This window comes from Zingiber officinale, chromosome 2B (assembly GCF_018446385.1).
Source record: "Zingiber officinale cultivar Zhangliang chromosome 2B, Zo_v1.1, whole genome shotgun sequence".
NCBI lineage: Eukaryota > Viridiplantae > Streptophyta > Magnoliopsida > Zingiberales > Zingiberaceae > Zingiber > Zingiber officinale.
In genome coordinates, this window is record NC_055989.1 from 131,943,938 (window position 1) to 131,971,034 (window position 27,097).

General features: G+C 33.0%; 1 protein-coding gene across 1 annotated transcript; it reads left to right on the top strand.

The window, feature by feature from the left end:
- LOC122048721 (protein TRANSPARENT TESTA 9-like) lies at positions 1–27,089 on the top strand. Its single transcript, XM_042610255.1, has 21 exons — positions 1–239; positions 9,013–9,064; positions 9,140–9,216; positions 9,294–9,427; positions 9,518–9,614; positions 9,727–9,784; positions 10,361–10,469; positions 10,570–10,693; positions 10,928–11,114; positions 11,200–11,504; positions 20,538–20,626; positions 20,709–20,779; positions 21,111–21,218; positions 23,602–23,658; positions 24,227–24,364; positions 25,020–25,212; positions 25,291–25,321; positions 25,377–25,461; positions 25,906–26,065; positions 26,138–26,304; positions 26,615–27,089. Exons 1-21 carry the CDS (start codon positions 181–183, stop codon positions 26,876–26,878), a joined length of 2,565 nt encoding a protein of 854 aa, XP_042466189.1. The 5' UTR covers positions 1–180; the 3' UTR covers positions 26,879–27,089.
- The last annotated feature ends 8 nt before the right edge of the window (positions 27,090–27,097 follow it).

Sequence of the window (27,097 nt, forward strand, 5' to 3'; positions counted from 1 at the left end):
CGGAAAAGGCCAAAGGGTAATCTGAGAGAGTCTCTTCGTCCCCGACGCTGAGAGCAGAGGCGAGGAGAGGGAAGTGAGGTGCACGGCGAGCAAGAGAAGAAGACGCCGGAGATACGAGGCTCAGGTTGCCTTCTTCGGGCTTCCGGCTGGTGATCCCTTAGAGATCGGATCGCCCTCATCATGTTCTCGTGGTTTGGCCTATGGAGATCCAGGAACCGCTTCTCGCTAGACGAGCTCCAGTGTGTCAATCCATCCTTTTTTTATGAGTTCATTTTTTTTTTTTTTGGGTTGCTTGCATTTTTCCTTGGGGCCGTTGAGCTTATTGAAAATTTGGGTTGCGTAAGTTGCCTTGTTATTATTTCTCTGCTGTTCAAGTTTATCCATTTTTAAAGATTACGAACTGAAATTGAGAAACCTCTTTGTTTAATTCTCCTGGTTATCAAAGAACGGATACTTACTAGTTGACATGAGCTTGAAGGTACTCACGTTCCTGAATAGAAATTTTTCGTTTGCAGTGTCAGCATTTTGAACCTAATGGTTCCACTTTCTAATCGAAAACAGCAGGCTTAGTAATAACAAGCAAGAGGCGACGAGCATTTAACTGAGAACAGTCTTTATAGTTTAACTATCTTCTAACCAAGTGCATATGCCTTGATTATTTGTTCTTCAGCATCAAACATCTAGAATTTTGATTTCTCAACATTCGGTCTGGAAGCCAACTTGGATGTGATGTTGGCTATTAAATGCTAAGAATGATCTTGATGATTGTTAAGAATGATCTCGATGCAATGTTTGATGGGCGGAGTTGAAAAGGACTTAATGATGATGGCTGTTAATATTTGTTATTCCATATTATGAAGTGTTGCGAGCTGATCCATGAGGCAAATGATTGCTAGGGGTAAAAACCCTGAACCATACGTAATGGAAATCTTCTTTAAACTCATTTTCAAGCAAAAAGGATTCCTTGTTCAATATGCAAGAAGTAACTTTGTAGAAATTCGGGATAATTCATTAAAATGTCCCTAATGTTTCAATCTAGTCCTGATTATGTCCCTATAGTTTGTTCTGAGCCATTTATATCCCTCATGTTTTACAAGTTATCCCAAATATATCCCCACCGTCAACTCCTCTGTTAACGAATACTGAATCAGTCACGTGATAGCCACGTGACTAACCTGTGACGGGATTCTTAAAGAAAAAACGGAGAAACTCGGCTTCGCTTCGTCTTATTTCCCAATCCCCCTACCCTAAACCCTTATTTCCCAATCCCCCTACCCTAAACCCTAATTCTCACAGGATCACTGACGGTGAAGTCGCCGGGCGGTGAAGACGTCTAACTCTGGCTGTGAAGACGTCTAACTCACGAATGACGATGGTACCATGAACACATCGGTAAGTTGTCTATGAATGTGCTTTAACATTTGATTCATTCAAATGGCGGGCAAAATGTGACTTTGCATCTTGATTTAGAGGAGTTGAGGGGATCTTGGAGTTGAGGAGACCAGATCTGATGGGCTAACAAGCGGACTGGAAAACAAATCGTGATCATCAAAACCGAGCAAGAGAAGGAAGAAGAGTAAATAAGTTTGGAAATGGTGAGCCATTTTATTGTACTTTGGAAAATTTTGTTGCAATTATAGAGAAAGACAAAGACATATGTTGTGTTTGTTGGACGGAGTCCTGGTGTTTATAGCACTTGGGAGGAAACACATATGCAAGTTAACAAATTTAGCGGAGTTGTACACAAGTCCTATAAAACTAGTGAGGAAGCAATAGCAGCATTTACTGCAAACAAAGAGAAACAATCTACTACCTTTACTCGTGCTGAAAAGAAACCTTCGACCTCAACTTCCAGATCAAGCTCAACAGCTGCTTCAAGTTCTAGTAAACCTGACCAATCTGAGATGCTAGCTAAACTTATGGATGCACAGTTAGAGTTAGCAAATGAGCATCGTAACCATTGTTTAAAGGTTGTAGGGATGTTTGAGGAAATAGAACAATAATTGAAATCTCTCTGTGTTAGAGATGATGCCAAGTAGTTTTTTTTTATGGTGTAATGAAGGTTTGAAATCTCTCTGTGTTAGAGATGATGCCAAATAGTTTTTTTTTATGGTGTAATGAAGGTTGATTGATGTATTGAGATAAACATCAAGTTTCTTTTTCACTTCATTGAAATGTTATGGTTATCATTTAAGAGATCATCTAGGAAATAGAATGGAAATCATTGGCTAAATTGTAAAAGGCTTGTCATTGAGCAATGATCTAGCCAAGATCATTTGGATCAAATCTAATTCTTGGTACATGCATCTATAACTTCAAGAACTATTATCTTGATAAAAAAAGATGATTGTCTCATTGGTTGCTCATTAAAACCTCCTATTTTTCTGATAGATTTGTGCAGAAAAATGATTTGCATATAGACGTGGCAAATAATACTCAGAGACAAGTTCGTTGTGATCAAACACAGTACTCAGACAAGTTTTGTGACCAAATAAGGGAACTGCCAAGTTCACAAAAAAATAGACTAAGATAGTTTCTACAATGCATCTACTACATTACATTTATTGAAATGCATTACATCTGAAATGCATCTATAAAAAATTATCCCAATACACCACTGCATTACATCTATTGAAATGCATCTACAAAAAATTATTCCAAAACACCACTGCATTACATCTACTGATTCTGAAGATTCACAATCGAAGATTCTAAAGCACATGTAGTTGATTTAGTCTTCGAAACAAGCCTAGCATTTTCATGGCTCTTCTTTCTTTGATTAGCTAACGATGACCTGAGTCCAGAAAGAGTCACAAAGTTTTTCCCCCCTTCACGATGCTCTGATCAGCTAACGATGCTCCGGCTCCAATTGATCTCGATCTCCCTCTTGCTCCATTTTTCCCACCACAAACTGACCTTCTCACCTGTGTAAAGCATAATAAGGAATCTTATTAATTAACAACTTAACAGCAGATTGTACAACAAAACTAGAAATTCGGATATTAACAACAAGCAACTTAATAGCAGAATATTAACAACAACTTAAATAGCAGCAGGTCTGCCCACTTTCAAAGTAGAATATTAAAAGCAAGCAACATAAAGCATAATAGCATCAAAGCATAACAACAACTTAAATAATATGGATTAAAAATTGAAACCAAGAATAAAATTCGAATATCCAAACTTGTAATTTTTTCCTTTTAATTTGGCTTGAATCAACAATAGGCGTTGTTTGGCTTTGTTGTGTCGAATGTTCTTGCATAGTTTCTTGGTTCCCTGGGTTCTTTGCATGTCCTTTGTTATGGCCAAATTCTCCACATGTTTTGTATTTATTATTTCTTCTTGCTCCATGTAGTGTGTTTTACTAGAACTAGGAGGTTCATCTCTTTCCCTCCTTTGCAATTTAGCAAGTCTACCCACTTTCTCTTTAAATATCAGAGGTAGTGGAGATGACAATGAACATTCCTATTCAGGCCATAAATCAGAACTAGTAATTGGCAAAATAGATTTCTCGTAGCATTTCTGATATGTCTCAACCCCATAATAGGAATGCACGTAATCAAGTGGATCTTGATACTTGTACCAAATTGCACACACCACATTTTGGCATGGGATGCCAGTCAAGTCCCATATGCAATTGCACGAATTTGCACCAAAGTTGACTATGTGCTGACTAGATGGTCCATTGATTTGGAAATGCATATGATCAGCTTGTATCAAACTATGTTGTGTCGCGTCATTGCAATTTTGTGCCAAAACCTTTATAATTTTTGGACAAATCTTGTTGTCCCATATCTCAGCCTTTTCTCTGTTAAGTTGAAATCGAACCATGAGCAAATTTCTTATACCTTCAAACATCAGAATAATTGGCTTCTCTCTGGCCTCCAAGATAAAACTGTTGAAGCACTCGCACATATTATTCAAAAGTGCATCACATTTGGGGGTTTTTGGTAAAATGTGACTTGGACCAATGTTCCTCGAGTTTCTTAGCCAACCACTCGTACGCTTTCACATCAATTTATTTCATCTCTTCCATCCTATGACGAAATTCTACAATTGTTGTTGCTTTGGCTGCCCAAAGTGAATTTCTAATAGACATACCTGGAAACCCTTCCCTTTTCATGTTAGTATGCAAATGCCTAGCACAAAAACAATTCTCAGTAGCAGGAAACAAACTTTCGAATGTCGAAATCAGCCCCTTTTGTTTGTCTGACATGAATGTCCATCCATGTCCATCTCCAATGGCTATTTCAGTGTCCAACAACTGCAGAAACCACATCCACCTGTCTTTTGTTTCTCTTTCAACCAAGGCATAGCAAATAGAGAAGATATAATTGTTGGGATCTAGCCCAACTGTTGCCAACAATTGTCCACCATTCTTACTTTTAAGAAAGCATCCATCAACACCAACAAGAGGTCTACATGCTTTCTTAAATCCTTCTTTGCATGCAGAAAAACAAACGTACATACGTTGAAACCTTGGACCATCTTCATCCTCAGTTAATTTTAAAATGACTCTGGCACTTGGATCTACCCTCATCAACTCTGCACAATAATTTCGGATCCTACTAAATTGTTGGCTAACAGACTCCTAAAGCATTTCAAGAGCTTTCCTCTTAGCCAAGTAAGCTCTTTTCCTCGAAACACTCAATCTTAAGCTATCGAAAATCTCATCTTTGAAAGCTATAGTCCCCAAATTTGAGTTCGATTTAAACTTGTTGACAAAAGTCTTTCCTAGCCAAGTTGAGCTTGCAGTTCTATTAGCATTATCCCAAAAACAATTGTTGTGTTTGGATTGAAAACTCTTAATCTGCCAACAACTATCATGGCCCATTGGCAACACATGAATCACCCAATCACAACTTTCATTTCTGCACTTTCCCTGCAACCTCTTCTTATCAACTTTAACGAACCTAACAAACCGTCCCCATCTGATGCAATGACTTTCAATGACAAACTTAGCTTCATCTCTTGAGCTAAAAATCATACCAACCTGCAAGTCAGGGTTCTCTGCATCCTTAATGGGGTTGAACAAAGGAATTGTTTGGGCTTCATAATCATCATCATAATAACCCACATTACTAACCAATTCATTAATATCAACACAATTAACATCGCCTTATACATTGTGCTAAAATATTGATATACTTAGTAATCATTAAGAATAAAAAACTTATAAATATTGATAATATGTGCAAACAATCCTTAAACAAGATGCGCAAAAAACCAACTTGCATGTTAAATAAAACCTCATTCCGAATTACTCCATTATCAATAGCCGCTCTATTGTCCAATATTTCGGCATCATGATCAACGTGACTATAAAAAATCCTATCATCTTCATCAAACTCATACCCACTGTCATGAAAATCTTCATCGTCCTCATCATCTGATCCACTTCCATCAACATTTGATTCAATTCCAATCTCATTTGGTTCTCCAACATTATCTGTAAATAAAAAATAAATACACAAAAACAAGTTTTATAAGTGTCATCTAACAAGTAATTAAACAACAAATATATAATTAAAATTATGAAAAAAGAATAGAAAATACCATAGTCCGGGGTGAATTGCAACAAGCGTTTACTTCGTCTAGCCATCAAAACCCAATAAATGTATCTTCACTGTTCAATAGAATCAAATTATTAGTTGTAGATCCTAAAGTTTTCTAACTTGTAAGATTGATCACAAAACATAGTTTTCTTGTAGGACTTACCAATTTGTGCTCCCAACGTTGTTAAACGTTGCCTGTAAAGTCGGCAACCAAAGTGTGATGTATTAAACGAAGGTGTTAAACGTCTTCACCACCGTGGATCCCATGGCGAATTAGTAGGCTATCATGGGGGGAATAACATGGCGCCGAAGGGTTGATACAAGAGGGATTAGGGGGATCCTGGAGATAGACGTCTTCACCGCTGGAGTTAGACGTCTTCACTGCCCGATGACTTCACCGCCAACGATCCCACGAGAATTAGGGTTTAGGGTAGGGGGGATCAAGAAATAAGATGAAGCGAAGCCAATCTTCTCTGTTTTTTCTTTAAGAATCCTGTCACAGGTTAGTCATGTGGCTACCACATGAATGATTCTGTATCAGTTAACAAAGGAGTTGACGGTGGGGATATATTTGGGATAATTGGTAAAACATGAGGGATATAAATGGCTCAGAACAAACTATAGGGACATAATCAGGACTAGATTGAAACATTAGGGACATTTTAATGAATTATCCCTAGAAATTCACATTGACAAGTATAATACAAAGGGCAGTTAGAGCTGGACGTAACATACTGACATTATATAACTAAATGTAACCCAGTCCAAGTGGTGGCCCGTGTAGGCCCACTCTGCAGATCACACACATGAACTACTCCATTTACAGACGTCAAGCGTCCTTTGACAATGTTGACTCACCTAAGTTAGAATGCACATCATTTTTTTTTCAAGTGCTTTGGTCAATATCAAAAGGGAGTTGCAGCTATCGCACAATATACTTCAACACATCATTGAAGATTTCACATCTTGAGAATAAGATCTCAAATCCTCGATCACATTATTGATAATTAGCCCAGAAATCATTAACGTGGTTATACCTTATGAAGGCCTATGTACTATAGCAGATTTTTCCCTCTTTAAATAAATAAGATAGATGAATATAACAGATTAGAATTAAATGATTGGCACTCCTTGTTTGGCTTCAATCTGGATCAACCAATTAAATGTACATTACATATTTTTGGGATTAAACCCAAGCCCTTCTCATCTTCTCACAAGAAGTCTCTTGAGAATCACCATCATCATTATCATACTGTGTTTATCCTAACTATTTTTGGTTGGCTACATGAATCTTTTCCCTCGAATAATATGAAAGGGTGTATGACTAGTAAATATTCAAATCAATCAAATCATTTTTTATTTAATTAATGATTTTCTCAATCTTGTTTTACAATAAACTCAATTATTCTATCTATAATATCTCACCTTCAGTGTCAATATACCATCACAATCTATTTTTTTTTCCTACACCTCATTGCTCTTGGATACTATTATTTGTTCATTTGATTCTTTTTTCTTAAGTCCACATGTCATTCTTATTTATTGAATATTAACTTTTTGTATCAGTTACTTCTCAACATCCAAAAATTCTTAAAACCATAAAGCGCTGTGTAGTTTATCATAATCTTATAAAAATTTTATTCTAGCCTAAGCGGCACTGGACAATAATATATCATCCTATTAAATGCCCCTTATATTGTTCCAAGATATCTAAATATATTACATATAGTCACCATATCCATCTATCTATTTATTCCATCAATTTTTTTTATGTCTGAAACTACATCTCATATATTCAGATTTCATTCTAATTTTCATTAAACCACTAGTTTCCAAAGTTTTTCTTCAAAACTCAAGCTTCAAATTCAATCTGTTAACATTATAAACAATTAATACAATATGCAAATGAATAACTTGCTCAAAAGGGGTTTCCCTTGGATATAATTGGTTACTTCATCAAGAGAAATAGGGATTTAGTGATCCTTGATGCAAACCTATAACTATAGGAAAATCATTTGTCAACTCTCAGTGGCTAGAAAAATCTGCCGAGAGACTTCAAGTGTGAATCCCTACAAACTCAATGCTTAGCTCTTTAAATAGTCAAGAATTCATAAATTTTACCCATTTACACACATCATGCAATATATTATACTGAGATGATCAAATCATCAACAAGGTTATGTGGTTATTCAATCAATGAAGATCAAGCAGTAAATATTGCATTGACTTCTCCATTTAACACATAACACATGACTTCTTTTGATCATGGACCAAAAATTCTTAGGATTAGAATTAATCTACCACATCGTCGGGCATGTACAGGTGCTGGACATGTGGCTTAAGGGCCATTACCCTATAATTACCTCCTCTCATGGGTGTTTCTCTGTCCAACAGGACTTAGTTACAATATCAGATGGGATCAAATCCAGCATAGGTTGGCCCAATTTTAGTAGTCTTGACTCTTGATCTTTGACATCCATCCTGTTTCAGATATTATCTTCCCTGACGATGAAGACTGAGCTCCACTATTCACCTTCTTTGGTCTCTCACAACTTTGAGGAAGCCAACTTGTGGCTCAAATATCTTGTCCACTGATCTGCTGTACTTTCCTAGTTGAGTAAATTGGCTTCCTCATGAGCTTGATCTACCAGTCTCCTCAATAATGATACTGATGGTAGTATTATGTATATCGAGCTTTTAAATATTTTGCTGATGTTTCTGAACTAGTGAAGATTAGCTGTTCGAAGTTCTGAGTTTATCCTCTCAAATTGTTTTGGATTTAAACCATAGTAACTCTGCATAAGAGATGGTTTGATTGTACAGACTCTCAGTTACATGTACTTTTATGAATGTCAAATAGTCCTTGAAGGCATTATATTCACAAAGCCAGAGATACATAAAGGGGACTAGGATGTTCAGTGTATGATTAAGTAATTAACTTTGATTTTGGTCCTTGTTAAGAAAATAACTAATTGTCTACGATACTTTCATTGTCTTTTTTTTAGTTGGCACCAGAATCCAACTTACGCCGACTAATCCTAGGTGACCGGCCCGGCTCCACAGAAGTTTTCCACTGGACACTAAGTCATCAGGGTTAGGCGGCCCATTAGCCCAACGTTCTTAGGTCAACCACCAATTAAGAAAAATTCATCGTAGATGCCTGAGAAGGCGTCCTGCCGCTGCACCATTGCCCTGGGGCACTTTCATTATCTTTAAACTTTACAAACTGGTGTTTTTCTGATTAATTTAGATTCAGTTATTAATTTGATGTTCTTGATCCAAATTGTTTTGAAGTTACCAAAAGCCTCCTTGAAAATTGATATTTTTCTCTCATTATGAACATGCTTGGCCATGTCTCTGACACAATTGTATTTCTTCAAATTATTCTTGTTTCTGAGTCAATGCACAGTATAATTTCTGCTATTTAATATATATAATTCTGCACCATTTGGTACAGATATCTAACAGATCAGTTGCAAAGGGTTCAATATGTGAATGATGCTAACAAGGTAATTATTTGCTTGATTTGTTTTATACATCCAAGCTTCTCTTGTTAATGTTCATATGTAATGTTCTTCATGAAGGATTCTGTTATCGAAGTGTTGAGATCTATTGCTGAACTGGTAACTTATGGTGATCAACATGATCCATCAATATTTGAGTGAGTTCTTACTTCTTAGGTTGCTTCAGTCCCTTTTATCTATTGGTATTAAAGCTATATCCTTGTTTGTCTATTAGGTTCTTCATGGAGAAGCAGATTTTGGGTGAATTTGCACGAATATTGCGGATTAGCAAGATGGCAAAGGTTGCAATTCAGTTGTTACAGACTATCAGCATTATGATACAGAATTTAGAAAGTGAACCTTCAATCTGTAAGTTCATTTATAACATGTCGTCAACACGTCAGAGCATTACTAATTATCACCTTTTGGTCTTTATCATGATTTTCACTTCCCTTGCAGATTACATTTTCAGTAACGAACTCATTAGTTACCTCATCACATATTCCTTTGACTTTCAAAATGATGAACTATTGTCTTACTACATATCCTTCATAAGGTTTGTTTCTTTATTTTGTCTGTGTGAATGCATATTTTATCTTAATACTTGTCTACCTCCTATTCTATTTTGTCTGGTACATTGCTCAATTACATGGATTTTAACTTTGAAGGGCAATCAGTGGGAAGTTGAACAGGAGTGCAATCTCATTGCTTGTGAAGATTAAAAATGTAACAGTTTCTTTCTTAATCCTATATTGGTTTTTGGTCAAGTAGTATAATAGATTTGAGATCGGTACAAGTAATAACCTTGGAATAATGCTCTAGGTACGTATGACAAGAAGAAAGGTTGAGTGATATGTTATAGCAAGGTTCTGCATTTGTTTTGGGATAATTTTTTTTTTCAATTTTATTTTTCAAAGAAAAGAATTTTTAAACTTTACATGAAAATAAATGCAATCAAAATAAAAGATAAGCAATCATATCTCATTTATCAGGAAGACCAATCCTTCTTTCTGTAATTTTTTTTTATCATATAGGAAGTTAAAAGGATACTCACAAACATGTCTCATTTACTTTTATTTTCATAATTTTCCTTGGAAAAACACAGGCTTAAAGGTTGTAAACTTAATTCAACTTTTATATTTATACATATCTCATTATGCTATAACTTATTTTGCTTCCTTCAACATCTTTACATGGGAACAATTCAAGTAAATTTAATAGTATGGGGTTGTATTGTACTTACAAGTACTCAATTTAGCACATATGTTTTCTTTAATTTGCCTGTCATTTCCTTTTCAATAGGAAGAAATTGTTTCGTTTCCACTTTATGTCGAGGCCATACGGTTCGCCTTCCATGATGAAAATATGATTCGAATTGCTGTTCATGCTTTAACACTGAATGTCTATCATGGTAAGTTGGTAAGGCCTCATATCCTGTTACCGTTTTTTCCCCTCTTTTGCTGTTGCTGCTTTAAAATGTTGTTCTCATTGTTCCTCTTCTATCTTCTCAGTTGGAGATGAATATGTGAATAAATTCGTAGTACGCAGCCCACAATCTGATTATTTTTCCAGTATTGTGAGACACTTTTTAAAGCGATGTATTAACTTGGATGAGATTATAGTTCAAGCTTCTAGGTGAGACTACTACTTTATTCCTTTTGTAGTATGTCTACCCCTTCTATTTCAATTTTTAACATAGTTGTGCCCATTTAAGTTATGGCATCCTAGATTGTTTTGGTTGCTCTTTAATAGTATAGGTTCTTTCTACCCAAATATTCATGGTGAATGAAAGAAACTTGTTTATATATTTTGTTATTTTCTTCACGGCTTTCATTATGTTAACATCATGTTCCTCTAACTTGTGGGCAGGAAGTTAGATGCATCTGATTCAAGTTCTTCAATTCTCAATGCTGTAGATGATATTGAAGACGATCTTTATTATTTTAGTGATGTTATATCTTCAGGAGTTCCTGATCTTGGAAGATTGCTTACTGATAATATATTGCAGCTTTTAGTTTTTCCTTTTCTTCTGCCCTCTTTAAGAAAGCAAAATTCTGTAAGTATCTTCATTAGTAACCATCAACAAGTGTTTGTAAATTTTTGTAGTTTTTGTTTTGCTAATTCATCATTTGCTGGTCTAGGGCACAAGAATTCGCATTGCAACCTCCTTACATCTACTTTGCAGTATATTACACATTTTTAAGACCAAGGATCTGGCCAGTACTATTGCTGCAGCTTTTTTCTGTCCTATAGAGGCTTTTGTCACAATATCTGAAGCCACAATAAATGGCAGTGATACTGATCAATATGTTCGTCAGGATTCACAAGAGCTTGGTGCTTGTCATTGGGCTGCTCAAGTGGATATAGAAAATTCAGAATCTCCTTCTCCTAATTCAAGTCAATCTTCTTCAGCAATCGAAAATTCTGGTTCATATTTTACATTGAGGTAATTCATACTTAAGTTTTTTTCTTTTGCAAACAAAAATAATTGTTTAAATATTCTTTGTTGATCAAACCATGGTTCAATATGTTAGTGAGGTATTGACTGGTTTATCTGTCAGATATTAAATGTGCATCAAGTTGAACATAGATTAATTTTAAGTGTTTTATATTAAGTTAATATAACTAAATTTCAATATTAAAATGATGCAATTGAATATGTTTTAGAATAATTGAGTTTTTTTAAAGTAAATTTTGTATAATATGAATATTTTAGTTTTTTTCAATATTAATAAGTGATTGTAAAATATTAAAAATATAATCACGAAAAATAATTGTTATATAGATATTAGGTATTAATTTATAAAAATACCTTGGCATTGCATGGGTTAAAAACTAGTATTGAATAACACATTCTTTATGAATTAACTTTAATTTGTGGCTTGGGAATCCAAAATTTGAATACCAATATTACCTTGGTTTATGTTAAGTTTATCCTCCTAATAATTTTAATCTTGTGCATAAGTGTATATATGTACTGCTGCAGTGATTTTTAAATAAAGAATGACTTTCAGTTAAATATAGTGGCTGCTTGATGATGACTGTTTTTAGGGCCGTAAATGAACCAAGCTAAGCCAAGCTTTACCGTATTTGTTTGATAAGGTAACTAAACTGAGTCGAGTCAAGCCTAAAATTAACCCAGCTTTTGAAATGTTTGTTCAAGTTTGGCTTGGTTATTTTATTTTTTTATTTTTTGAGATCGAGCTTGGTTCGAGCTTGAATCGAGCTTGGCTCGTTTAATTGATATCAAGCTTGGTTCGAACTCGAATCAAGCTTGGCTTGTTTAGACATTATCAAGCTTGACTTGTTTAGACATTACCAAGCTCTTAAGTCGAGCTTGTTTGTATGTTTGAAACTTTAATATTTTAAATTTTATTTAATTGATTAAATTAGCTTGTTTAAACTTGTTTGTTTATTTTAAAAATTATTTATAAGTACTTGTTTGATAAGAGCTTGTTTGTTTATTTAAAGCTTAATAAGTCTTGTCATAGCTTGATTACTCAAAACCTTTAGGATAAATATATTTTAATGATCATAATAATCATATTTTGTATTTTGAATCATGATAAAGAAATATTATTTATAAAAACTTTAAAAACTACATCAAATAGTAGAGTAATTCATAACTAAAATAAATAAATCACACAAGAATATAACTTTGTACCAAAATGACAAAACAATTATATTAATATAGAGTATCCAATTTCTAATTTAACTTTAAAATAATAATTCATACTTCATTGCAAAAATATTACTAAATTGTAATGTTTATGAAACTCATAAGTATTTAATAGAATGTAACTTCCTCATCTCCAAGACTCACCTTACCCTTTCTCATCCTAAAAAGAAAAAGAAAAAAACAGATTGCAATATATTACAAGTGTCAATTTATACTGTAGTGAGAGGAAAAGAACAATTTAGCCAATAAAAAAGAATCATTTTTTTAAAATTTTTTTTACTATATGCACCATCAAAAGGAGTTAAATAGAATTTTGTTCATAACTTATATTAGCATACTAAAAAAAAAATCATCATTTACAGGAAGTCAAGTCAACCACAACAAAAAATATTAAAGGATCAATAATTTAATAAAAACATACCATCTAGAACCGTTGCTTTATTATATGAAAATGGCTAAGATAAATTGTACTCCTTCACATCTTCCTTGCAATCCTATTCAAAATAAAAATATCATAAGTTAAATACTAAATTATGAACAAAAATCATAAAAACAAATAATGGATTACCTTTTTCTTTTTCTTTTTGATACTATAAATGATAATTATCGATCACCCTACCACCAACACTAAAAGCTGATTCTGAGTAGTAATGGGAATAGATAATATGTCGCAAGCCATCTTTGATAAAATTCGAAATTTGAGGTTGTTTATTTTCCACCACTAATGCATCAGAGTTTCATCATTTTGACATATATAAACACCATCATCCAAATAGATGCCTAATTCAGATGTGGCATGTTGAACAGTTCAATATTTCTAATAAAATTATCAAACTTAGACTGTCCCGTCACAATAGCTTTTCCTTTCTCATTATTTGCATTTGAAGTGGTGACAAAACCATCACCATTTGAATCACCATTGAGATTTTTGTGGGTTTTTTCTTCTGCATGTGCAGTGACATTCATTGTATAACTCATGCAAACTATTCTTCACTAAAACAATTTGATGGACACTAACTTCATACTCGAGGTAAATTATAGGAAAAGCAAACTCAATAAGCTTTATTTTGTTCCTAGGATCTAAAACAACAACTATAGAGATTACCAAATTGCATTGACCCCAGTACTTATTAAATTTAGTTTTCATCTTTATAGACATTGCTTTCATGAATGAACTCCCAATTTAAATTTGTTGATCTAGTATCTCTTTCACTTGCCAAAGTTTAGGAAGAAATAGATTTGCGGTAGGATATTCACGGCCTGTAATATGAAATTGGAAAAAGGTTTCGTATCAAATAAATAAGTGGAATGATTTAGGGATGCAAATAAGCTGAGAGAATAACTAAATAAAAAACTCACATGAATTCATTAAAAAGTTCCCAAAATGAACAAACTTCTTGAACACAAATCAATTACATTATTTTTTTAAAAAATCCAGTTTATGTCAATAGCTAGTCAACAAAATCTGCTACTTCAAGAGCGCATTCAAAATTCATGCATAGAGTCTCTCCAACAAACAAACAAATATTTACTTCCTATCAAAAAATTATCAAGACAAAGTTGTCTAAAACAATAATAGTACTCTAAATTCATATGACAAAGAGATGATAAGTTGAGACATACAACTAGATAAAAACACTTGCACTATTGAACTATTCAGCGTGTTCATTTAAATATTTATCACTGAATTAACTAAAGATAATGTAAAATAAATATTAAACTAATCGAAATTGATAATTGAGATGATTTTTGTGAGTTCATTAAAAGTTCCAAAAATGAGCAAACTTCTTGAACACGAATTCAATCCTCTTCGCTTGGTAAATATTGATAATCAGGATCTCTTTGTTGATAACAAGGAAATACATCTTTGAACTCCAAAGCTAAGGCAAGCATGGCATAAGTAGCATCAAGGTTTAAAATCTTGACCCATGTCGAAGTTTCGATCCCAAACCGAAACAATACGGTTTTGATATCGTATCGTGTTGTGTCGATATGATTTCAGTATTTTTATAAAGTAAATTTAAAGCAATCTCCTAAGAATATTAATTTAACTTTCTCAATTTAGAATGATCATAATTGCACAAGATTATAAATATTTTATTAGGAATTATAAACTTGATAGCTTACCTTTATCAAAACTTCTAAAATAAAGGACAAGTAATATTTCTTAGACAGATCAAATAGAGACATTCTAAGATAAAAATATATATATCTCATATGTTCAAGAAGTAAGAATCTTAACAGTAAAACAGCTAAATATGTTAATATTTATGGATCCAAATTTTAAATTAATTCTAAGATAAAAAAATATTATCTATAATAAATATATAAATTCAAATAGATGTTACTTTATATATAATAATTATATAAATTAATTATTTATTCATTTAATTAATTTAAATAATATAAATTTTAAATAGTAAAAAATATCAATTAAATATAATATAAATTTAATTTATTAGATTTTTTTTGAATTTATTAGATTTTTTTGAATTTATTAGATTTTTTTTGAATTTTTTAAGATTGTTTTAGAATATTAGAATATAAACCTGAATTATTATAAGTTTTTTAGAATTTTTAAATGAAATTTAAAATAATAAAAAATATTAAAATATAAACCAAAGTTATTATAATTTTTTTAGAATTTTAAATGAAATTTAAAATAATAAAAAAAATATAAGAATATAAATTAGAATTACTATAATTTTTTTGATTTTTTAAATGAATTTTAAAATAATAAAAAATATTATAATATAAAACAGAGTTATTATATTTTTTAGAATTTTATTATAATTTTTTTAAAAAATAATTTTTTAGAATATTAATTAATAAAATTTATTTAAAAAATTTAATTTTAAATATATTTTTATATATTTTATTGGGATAATTTAATTAGAGTTTATAAAAGTTTGTTCGAAATATCGTACGTACTTGGGAATTGTTTAAATTAATTAAATAAAAATTTAATTTTAAAAGCAATATTGCTGAGGGGCTCGGCGGATCACGTGGGGGGAGGGGATCGGAGGGGGGGGGGGGTGACACAGGAGGCGTCCCACCACTTCTCCAGCACCGCCTGCGATGCATCCGAGATGGGGACGCTGGGTTGTTTGTGAATAGGGGAAAATCATTCCTCGCCGCTCTTCTATCACGCGTGTTGTTGCAGATGCGCGTGATGCACGTCGAAATCATCCCATGCGGCGTGCCGATTTCGCCCGTGCAGCGGAATGGTAAAAACCTTCCTTGCCGGGCTGCACGACACGACATTTCATTCCTAGAGTAGCATTCCATTGAGTGCAACACTCCAAAATCAACCTTTTTGACGATAATCTCAATTGTTTAGTTATGTTAGAAAAATTGTGAAGGCGTGCCTCAGAAACTAAAATGTACTTAATACTTTCTCGAACATTTTCAATTATACTCTGACATGAAATAGTTGTCTATTTAAAGGAAGCTTCTTTTGGAACAAAAGATTTTCTCGTAAGATTCTTACAATAGAATCATTGTTAGAGGCATTATCAACTATGATTGTCCACACTTTACTTTTTATACCCCTATTCTTGCAAACATTTATATAAAGCATCATGTAAGACAGTTGTAAATGGCGATAGGCGATAGGCCGTGGTGGGGCAGTCAATGACCGCACATCTCCTAGGCTATTGATTTTTTTTTACTATTTTATATATATATATATTATAAATAATCATTATTCTTTATAATATTTACTTTTAATAAAATATATTAATTAAAAATTTAATGTAAATATTTAAAAATAAAATTATATATATATATATATATATAATAGATATTTTTATTAGGCTTTAATTAAGTCTATATAAATTTTTTCAATCATAACTAGGAATTGATTAAAATTATTAACCTAAAGATATTTAATTAATCCTAACTTACAACTTACATGCGTACTTGTTTCGGCAAGGTGATGAGCAAGACTCGTCGTAGGGATCGCGCGACGATTCTGGACGCGTCGCCTGAACAACGTGCTGGGATGATGCGTCCAGACTCGTCGTCGGGCCCGGGCCTAGGCGACACTTCCGGACGCATCGCGGTGGTGAAACAGCGACGGCGACGGTGGCGGAAGGAGGTGAGTTATAGTCTAAAGTACTGCCTTAGGCAAAGGCGTTGCGGTTGATGCCCGCCTCTCGCCTAGGCGGCTACCTCGGTTGCCATATAGAACACTGAACTCCAGTATGAGGAGGTGGAACTTTACAAAAATTTAAGGACCTCTTTTGCAATTTCCAATCAGAATCTATGAAATGACATATTAAAACCATGTATTTGAGTTTCTGCCCTGATCTCCATAAATCTATTATGATGCTAACTCTATTTGTATCTTTCAACAACTTATTCCTTTTTTTCTCCATCTTATAGCTAGTTATACAATCACCTTTAGCTATTGCACTTGAAATATTTTGATAATTTGGAGTAGCCATTCTCATTAAGACATTGAACAAATCGTACTCAACAAAATTAAATGGTAATTCATGCACCATAATCATGTGAGACATAACTTCTCTAATTCTCCCTTGATCATATCCAAAGTTAGTTAATTCACTCGTACTCATTGAAGTTGCGATTTGAGCAATGTGAAGTTTTTCAATAAAATTTGTCACTTTGCACAACTTTTTAAGATATCTAAACCATTGTGTTGTGGCGCCATCTTTATTCTTTGAAAATAATTGGCAACAATGGTTGCATTTGGGCTTTCTTGTGCCATTAGCAAGACTAACTTCACTAAAGTCTTCCCAAACATTTGAAGTCTTTTTTCTTTTTATCAAATGGACTGTTTTTTACTTTCATCAACTTTATCAATATTTTCCTCAATAATAGAAACATTTGTCTCCTCCATTGATGACTGAAGATAACAAAATCCTTGAGTAAAACAAAAAAAAAAACAAAAAAGGATAGCTCGGTGCACGAAGCTCTCGCCATGCGGGATCCTAGGGAAGGATCCATTGTACGTAGCCTTATCCTGCTTTTTGTAAGGGACTATTTCCAAGATGACCTTTAGGTCACAAAATAACAACTTTATCGTTTTCGCCAGGGCTCCCCTTCACCTTAAGCAAAACCAAACAAATGATATTAAAAATTTGTCACTAATTATAACAAAAGTGAACTGATAACATATCATATAGAGTTAACAAAACATATCAAACTTAATTAAACAAAACAATGGACTAACCACTGAAAAAAGGAGAAAAAAATAAAAATTACTAGCCTTTTGTGGAACAAGACAAAGCACATATGGAAGGAGCATGGTGAAGCGCTAATGGAAGGTTAGGGTGAAGAGCATGCGGCATTGAGTGTGGCCAGGAAAATGAGTTTGGAAGTGCAAGATCTTGGTTGGTGACGATGATTTGGCAGACTAGGAAGACAGAGAAGAACAGTATGAAAGCGAGTTGTGAGGAGAAGAGGAAGAAAGAAGTAGAAACAAGAAGAAAAATAAATAAAAAAATGAAGAAGTGGAAAGTAACCTAAGAATAGGATTAGGTTTTTTTTGCTAGAAGTTGAAGAGACGGAAGTCGGGAATAGAACGTTGTAAAACTGCACATTGACATTGAGATTGCCACCTTGGGAAGGAGATTTCTCTGCCATTTAAAAACAATCGAGAAAAATATATTTAATACTATAAATTAAATATCTCTCCACCATTTAATATTAAATTAATAATCTTATTTAAAATTAATATGATATATTTTAAAATTTAAATTGAGTATTTGTGTTCAAAATAAATAAATTAATAATTATTAGGATAATAATTATTATAATTTATTAAAAAATAATAATGTGTTTGTTGATAGTTAAATTTTATTACTATTATTTGGTTAATCCAACTATATATATATTTAATTAATTATTCATGTATTATTTTAAATTAATTAAATTAACATGAAATTTAACTTATATACTCTTTTATAAATAAAATCAAAGTCACTTTTATCTTGCTTTTGCTATAAATTAAACAAAAAAACAAACGTGTTATCAAGGTGAATTATTAAATTTATAATTTTTTTTATAATCCAAGTATCTGAGCCTTCAGTCCAATTAATCCTGAAGGTGAACGCTCTTCCTTTGATTCGCAAGCTGCAGTCACACAACAGCCTGATAGTCTAATAGTTAGAACGTGGGAGGTGAATTCCTTGCAATCCCTGAGATTTAAACCCTCGGTGCTCGGTATGACCCACTGTGTGTTTTAGGGATTGCAAGGAATCAATAGAGGATTCGATACTTGACTAGAATGGAAGAGGGGTATATGGAGGGATTTTTTTTTTGATCCGATTAAATAATTTGGTAATCGAGTATGGAGATTTTTGGATTTGGGTATAGAGGCTGGTTTGGTAAAATCCTATCCATATCCGACCCGAATACCCTATTAAATTATAATACATATAATATTTTTTCTTAAAAATTTGATAAATATCCATAGCTTCATCGAAATTGACAATTTGTAGTCGGTAATAGGATATTTGGGTAGGGTATGGATATTCAATACTCTAACAACTATGGGGATGAGAATGAAAGTTGAATACTCGATGGAGTGAATATAATAAACGGGGACGAGGATGGAGAATATGGAATCTGAATATTCGACCCATTGTCATTCCTAGTGTGCTCGACGTTGCACCGTGCCCAGGGATTGTAGAATTGAGATATTGCATTTTATGATACTCATTTCATTTTTTTTTTATGATCTCAATCATGTGTGACTATTATATTTTATAATAAATTTTTTATATAAATCAAATAAATAAAAAATAATATAATTATTTTTTTTAGTAAACTCTGAGTTTAAATTATTATTAAATTTAGAATGAAATTAGTTTAATATATTAATATATTAAAAATAAGATAATTAAGTTGGACACTTAAATATTTTAAAAACTCAGAATGATGAGAATTAATAATTTTTAAGCTATATTGATTAATAAATCGATTTATACATAAAAATTCATGTAAAAATTTGAATAATTATATTGAAATTGACCATTATTAATACTTATATACCTTAAACAGAATTAATCAATCAAATCTAGAAAAATCATTTGGATCACAAATCAAATTTTAAGATGATTTTTAATCAATTATTCCTTCAAGACCATTATAAGTTGTGAAACATTCTAAATAGAAATTTTATCCTTGTATTTAAAGAGTTAATTTTAATAAAAAAATTGGTCAAAATTATTTAATAAATTAGAATGTAATCATTGTGTCAATTTTAAAATATAAACTAATTTACAAATTATCTACTGCATTCAAAAAAAAAAATTGAGAATTTGAGCTACAAAATATCCTAACTTGAATATCAAAATATTTGAGTCCAAAAAGTGTTTTAAAATATGAGCCTATAAACAAGCGAGTATAAACAAACTCATAAACGATCCCATAAACAAGCTCATATATGATTCTAACCATGAACATTGTTCACAAACATTGTTCATGAACATTAACAAGCCGAACGCATATGTGTTCCAACTTGTTCATTTATCTTATCGAGCTGTTCAAGCTTGTTTATTTAAGTGACTTTATGCATATTGAACGAACATAAATGAGCGCTTATTAAGTCGAACACTAAGCTTGTTCACGAATGCTTGGTTCATTTACAACCCTAACTGTTTTGACATTTTGAATCATTGAATTTGTGTCCTAGCATGCATGTGTCAAAGAGATCTTCTAATAATGATTTTTTTTATAAAAATAAATCTTATACTACCTCCTCATTACCTATCCTATGTTTTTTGATTGGTAGTAATTCTTTACTTTTATAATCACATTTTGGCATTGCAGGGAGCTATTGCTATCATATATAATTCATGGGGATGAGTTGCAAGTTTTGGGCTCATTATGTCTTCTGGCTACCTTGCTGCAGACAAAAGGTTATATTGGTACCAAATTGTTTTTTTCTTTCATTTGGTATCATCATGGGTTTTAATCAAGTTAATATTGCCATTATGATAGAATTAGATGAATCAGTGCTGGATGGGCTTGGAATTCTTCCTCAAAGAAAGCAACACAAGAAGCTGCTGCTTGTAAGTATTGACACTTCGATTGCAGTTTTATCATCTTGATTCTCATTTGTTTTATTTTCCTATCGTGGCTAAATATTATATAGCAGCTTAGCTGTTTTAAGCCACTGATTACTTAGCTATTCAAGCTCCGAAAGAGCAAAAATGTTTGAGATTCCTGAAGGAAAAATGTTAACTATTTAGCCACTAGTTGGAATCTACCAAATACCATCTCTTTTACTAAAGGAAACTGTAAACTTGATGTGAAATGTTATTATCTACAGCGACAACATATGATAAAAAAATCTCAATTATACTATAGCTAAAAGGTAACGATATGTATTATGTCCTGCAGCAAGCTTTGGTTGGTGAAGACAATGGGGAGGAGCAATTGTTTTCTTCAACCTGCATGCCAAAAGATAATAGGAGCACTGAACTTGAGAGTTTCCTGCTAAAACTTGAGGTTTTTTTTTTGACTTGTCTTCCAGCATTTGGACATATTAGACAACTCTTGCTAAGATTAATCTTTTATTGATTATTTTGAGTTGGGACCAAAATAGCCACCATTATTGTTTTTCCCCCTTCCCCTTCCCCTCACCTCCCCTCTTTAGAGTCGACTGCTTGAATCTTACCCTCCATTGAACTCTATTGTATATCAATATTAACACAAAAATTTAAACACCTTCAAGTCGAATATATTTCAACCCTTTTAATCACAGAATTTGCTAGTCGTCTTTGAATATTTAAATATTTTCTCAACCTATTTTCTCTCATTTTGTCATATATTCAAGCTACACCTAATTGCTTTTGGAATTAGTATTTTTTTTTTTAAAAAAAAAACTTATCTTTTTTGATAACCCCACACTTCTACTTTAACATTCTCACTTATGTTATATGTTATCTTTATACAATATGATTATTTTTTCCAAGAAAAATTAGGCTACTAGATTGGCAACATTTTGGATGAACTTGGTGGTTTGGTGTCATAAGCTTTATCTCTATTCTCTGTTCTTATGCTCTGTGACACTTTCCAGAGTGATCTTTCATTGTGAAATGGGCTTGAGGTTTTTAACGGCTTTGTAAATTATTTGGACCAAAATGGATAGATACCTGAATAACAAACTATTTTTCATGAAATTGCTTTAAACAGTCAAATATCCCACAGGTATCTCTTCTAATTTTTCTCTGCTTTGTAATTTTTTCTGGTTATCTTCATTAGCAATGGCGTGGCATACTGTGGTAGCCTGCCCTCAGCATAGTAAGAACACAAAGTTTATGATGCTGAAGCATAGCATGTCAGCCATCTGTTGTCATGTATGTAATGAATTACAATATAGGCATGTCAATTCTTTATTTTGATCTATCTACCCATTTATTCATAATACATTTTGGTTTGGAGTAATAGTGCTATTTTCCAGTATGGAATCTAATAACCGACATGCATTCAATACTCCAAATCACAAGGACAGATTGTTCGGATCCAGCTGTATGATGTATACATTTTTTTACTAGATACTTATAGTTATTCTTGGATAGCTAGAAATCATAAAAAATAATAATTTGGATTTTTAAAAAAAAATTGAAATACAAAAGCACAACTGAAGCATTAGGACTTTACATCCTAGTACCCTACTACTCATAAACCAAGTGCTAATTAGAATAAACTATAGTTTTTTTAGAGAGACTTTATACATTGATATGAAAAGATTGGGCAAAAATCGAAAGGGCACCCCAAATTAAGAGAAACACCATATTAGCGCCCCTTTTTCCCCTTTTCCAAAAAAATCAATTCAATGCCCTTCCCATGATTTTATCCCGAAAATATTTCTGGATTTAGCGTTGTTGTAGAAGCTACCGAGTAGCTGTGTAGAAGTTAACTGGTAGCTGCTACACATTGTAAAAGCTACATGCTAGCTTCTACACTCTCAATCATGATTAGAATATATTCATTTGAAATGTAACAAATGTCACGGAGTCTACATGTTTGTTTTGCTCGTTGAAATATTATTTTAACCAAGTTATCATTCAGAGAAGCAAAATCAAAATGATATAAAGTCACCGTTGCAACTAGCTTCTACGTTGTACCTTGTAGAAGCTACATGTTAGCTTCTACACAGTTGATCGTGATCAAAAAATGTTCATTTGAAAATGTAGCGAGTGTCATGGAGTCCCCATCGTTTGTTTGCTAGTTGAAATATTGTTTTAACCATGTGATCACTTAAAGAAGCAAAATCAAAATATATAAAATATTGTTGTAGAAGCTAGCAACTAGAAATTGTAAAAGCTAGTTGCTAGCTTCTACACAGCCGAATGATCAGAAAATGTAATGGTATTTTGAGTTAGGCACCCATTTAACTTTAAGTGAAAATGGGGCGCCCATCTGACGATTTTGCAGATGATGGACGCCCTTTTGATTTTTGGCCAAAAGAATTTTTGAAGTACTAATAGACTACAGTACTCATACTAGTTAGAACAACCCGTAACTTATGAGTTGTCACACGTAATGCTAGCCAACACAATACATAGAGTGAAGTGAATACATCCTTGTGAAAGGATCCAGTTAGCTATAGGTCATATTATATAATATTGTTAAAGATATTCAGATTGATGAATATTAACTACTAATCCAACCAAGTTTGGACATCTTAACAGACATGAGCAGAACCATGTGGTTAGGTCATCTATTAAATTAATGTAGTTTTTATCATATAAACTTTGGTGACTTGAAATAAAACCTGTTTACAAACTATATATTAGAAGACTAACTAAGAAAGTTCTTTTAACTTGCTATTTACTGCTACCCTATTCTACTAGAATGGTTGATGTCGTTTTATTTGTTTTCACAGGATGAGTATGGGTATCATGCCAAATGCAACGTAAACCCCAAAATGCATAGATATCAGGTAAAACCATTGCTTTTTACTGATTCTTTCTTCCTTATTCATTGAATGATTTTCTATATGAATATACCACTTTAATTTCCTTGAATTTAGAGGTTGAATACCAAATGTGGTTAGGAAAACTTGCAATGTTGAACTAATATATTGGCTAGCTACCCTATTGTTATAAGGGCAATGCCAACTGTTTCCTAGCTCTGAATTGCCCAATAATTTTTGAATGACAAAAGTTCATTTTTCCATATGACAAAATTTTGCCACATTCAAGAGGTGCCTTATGTGTATCCAAACCTCTGATAGGCTGTAAAGCTATTTTGAATTAGATGGAATGCTTTCTTGTTGTATAGGACTTTCCCTGAATTTTTTAGTAATATTTGGATTAGGCAAAAGTTCAAATATCTGTGCAATAATTTTTCCACATACAAGGTGGTGCCTTATGTCTATTCATTAATCTGTGGTAGGCTACGAAACCCGATAAATATCCTTTTTCTAAAATGTAGTATAACTTTACATTGAAACATAACTAAGTCTTTTAAAATAACTAGCAGTTTATGTGGCGGTTTTCCATTTGTAGGTACTTGATGCATTAGTAAGTCTTTTCTTCCGGTCCAATATATCTGCAGAGATACTATGGCTTGGTGGTTGGCTCTTAAGGCAGCTTATTCCTCATGGCGAGGGAGAATTTGCTTCTCCTCATCTTAGCCGACTCAAGGTAGTTCTAGTTTTCTTATGAATTCTTCATGGTTCTTGATATCAGTGATGCACTTGTTGCATAATCTATCTGATTTTTAGATATGCTAGGATTTTTTTTCTTTATGTGAGATGTCCAGTTATTGTTTGCAAACTAGTAGGTACTTTCATAAATTTATTTAGTTGTTAGGAGGAATTATCTAGTTAATTGCGGCTTTGATATGACATTGTAGCCATTACTTCCTGCTAATTCATCCTTTTGTGAGGCATCTGCATTGATGATGATTTTCATCTTTTCATAGTGTTCAAATGTTAGAAATAAGATGGCATGATTTTTTACTACTTTCCTTTTCAAGTTCCTACAAAAAGTTCTAATCATTTGCACAGACTTGTTTGCATTATGTAACCTGTTTTTTTTAATGTTTTTCTAAATCATTTTCTTTTTGAGATATTTACAAATTTTCAACTTAAATTTTTGACTGGATCATAAATCATTCATTATTTCATTTTCTGCTTTACCCTATCCTGGCAAACCTCTATGGTTGACCATAATAGCAGCATGAATTGAACCTAAATATAATAGAACACAGACCACCCTTTTACTTTGGAGTCACTGCACATTCAGTTGTTGAATTGTTCCTTTTCCTTAGTTTATGGAATGTAAGTCCTGCATATAGGATTCACACAAGTTGTATACAAGCAATCTTTTTGAGGAAGTTAAGGGAGCTTGGTGCGATGCACTCATATTTGTCCTTCAAGACACATGGAAAATATGCAAACGAGGTAATTGTCTGCCCTACCATAAATTGCTCGATTGTCATTTGCTGGCATATATTGGATTCATGATTTATTTCCTCATCTTACTAATCAGTACTTGAAGCTTCCTCTCCCTCAAAAGACTCCAAATTCATACTCTCGCCATCACAAGGATGTTCTTCTGGAGATTAGATTTAAATTTCACTTGTTTTAATTCTGATCCGTAGGTACATGAATTAATTCCTGAGAGAGTGGTTAATTTGTATTTTTATATAAAGGCTTTGCATATATGTTTATTCATGTAATAGCATTTCAGGTGAATCCTCTCTTGGTGCTGCTGAAAGAATGTGCAAGATGGTCAAGGTTGTTATTTTCTGAAGTCATTCTATAAATTTTGGTGTTGCTAATATCTCTTTGTTTCTGTTCTAGTAGATTCATACACTGTCATTTGCAGGTAATTTGCCATGATACAGGTTTTGATCAAATAATTTATGGTTATTTTTTAAAGAAACCCCCTATTTGTTCTGTTTTGGAAATGGTTGATTTATTCTGGCTATTTGTCTATTGTCACTTGTTTGATAAAAGGATTTAAGATGAGGAGGACAATATGATTAGATGAACAAGGACTTAGCTACAAATAAAAATATTATTGATATCTTGTTTATAAATTTAGGTTATATGTGAGCTGAAGTTATATATAATTTCTACATATTTCGGTTTCAGATGTTAGGATTTGTTACTGATGTTGTACATGAAGTCTTTAAGGCCAGATATTTGTCCTAATTGGTCCATAATGTGAATTTTCAGGTTTTTGTTCTTCTACGCCAACTTCTTGTTTTCTCGCTAGGTGGAACCTTATCTGATCTACCCAATATACAATCTTCACTCGTTTCTCTAGAAATATCCAGAGCCAAAACTTCAGGTTTAGATGCTGTAGTACCAAACCCTGGTTCTGAAATTTGCCTAGGTATGCTGTTACATAGTTTTCTCTTCCATAAATTTCATGGTCTGTGTTCATTTATGTTGTTGGTTTTTCCAGTTGATGCAATACCTTGCAGAATAGCATTTGAGAGAGGCAAAGAGCGTCACTTCTGCCTCTTAGCGATATCTAGAGGAACATCTGGGTGGATTCTTCTTGCCCAAGAATCACCTATCAGGCAGCAAGGTGGCATTGTTCGTGTCGCAGCACCGTTGTCCAGTTCTGATGTATGTATTCTTAACTCGGAAGTATCATATGCTATTGAAATTATTTCCATGTTGGTGATTTACTTTCCTTGAAGATATAAAAAGGCCCACATAAAACATATCTCGAATCATTTGCAGTTTTGTTTGAGTTTGAGAACATAATTCTATTTCCTGTGGGCAAGAACGTTAGAAATCATCTTAGCTTCATTTCAGCAGTAGTAGTGTTTACTGTTTACCACATGATAGAAAGTTTCATTTAGTAGAATTATTGTCCATAACTGACTTATTAGCCTAGATGAATTTGAATTAGTATTTTATCTTTTAACTTCAGCCAAAAATCGACGAAAAACATCCAAAGTGGTTGCATTTGCGCATCCGACCTTCCACTTTGCCATTTTTGGATCCTGCAAGATCTGATTCTTTCAACAAAGGGAAAACAAAAAATTTGATCGATGGACGATGGACACTAGCATTTAACGATGAGGAAGCTTGCAAAGCTGCGGAGGCAATGCTCGTGGAGGAGATAAATTTGCAACGAAGCGAGGTGGAAAGAAGGTTGATTCGTTTGCTCTATGCGGATACAACAATCGACTGAAGGCGCGAAACCATTCTATGCACTTGCCAACTCGGTGCTCAGTTTCTTTTGTACTAGACTGCACTGAAGCAATCATAAGCCGCTTCTTCGACCCTGTAGAGTTCGAGCCATTTGATGCGATTCTTTGTAAATTATTCGGTGAGTTTCACTTTCAAATTCTGTAGTCCACATGTTCTTACATATCCATTGTAAAAACCAATCCTTACAGGGAAGCCAGTC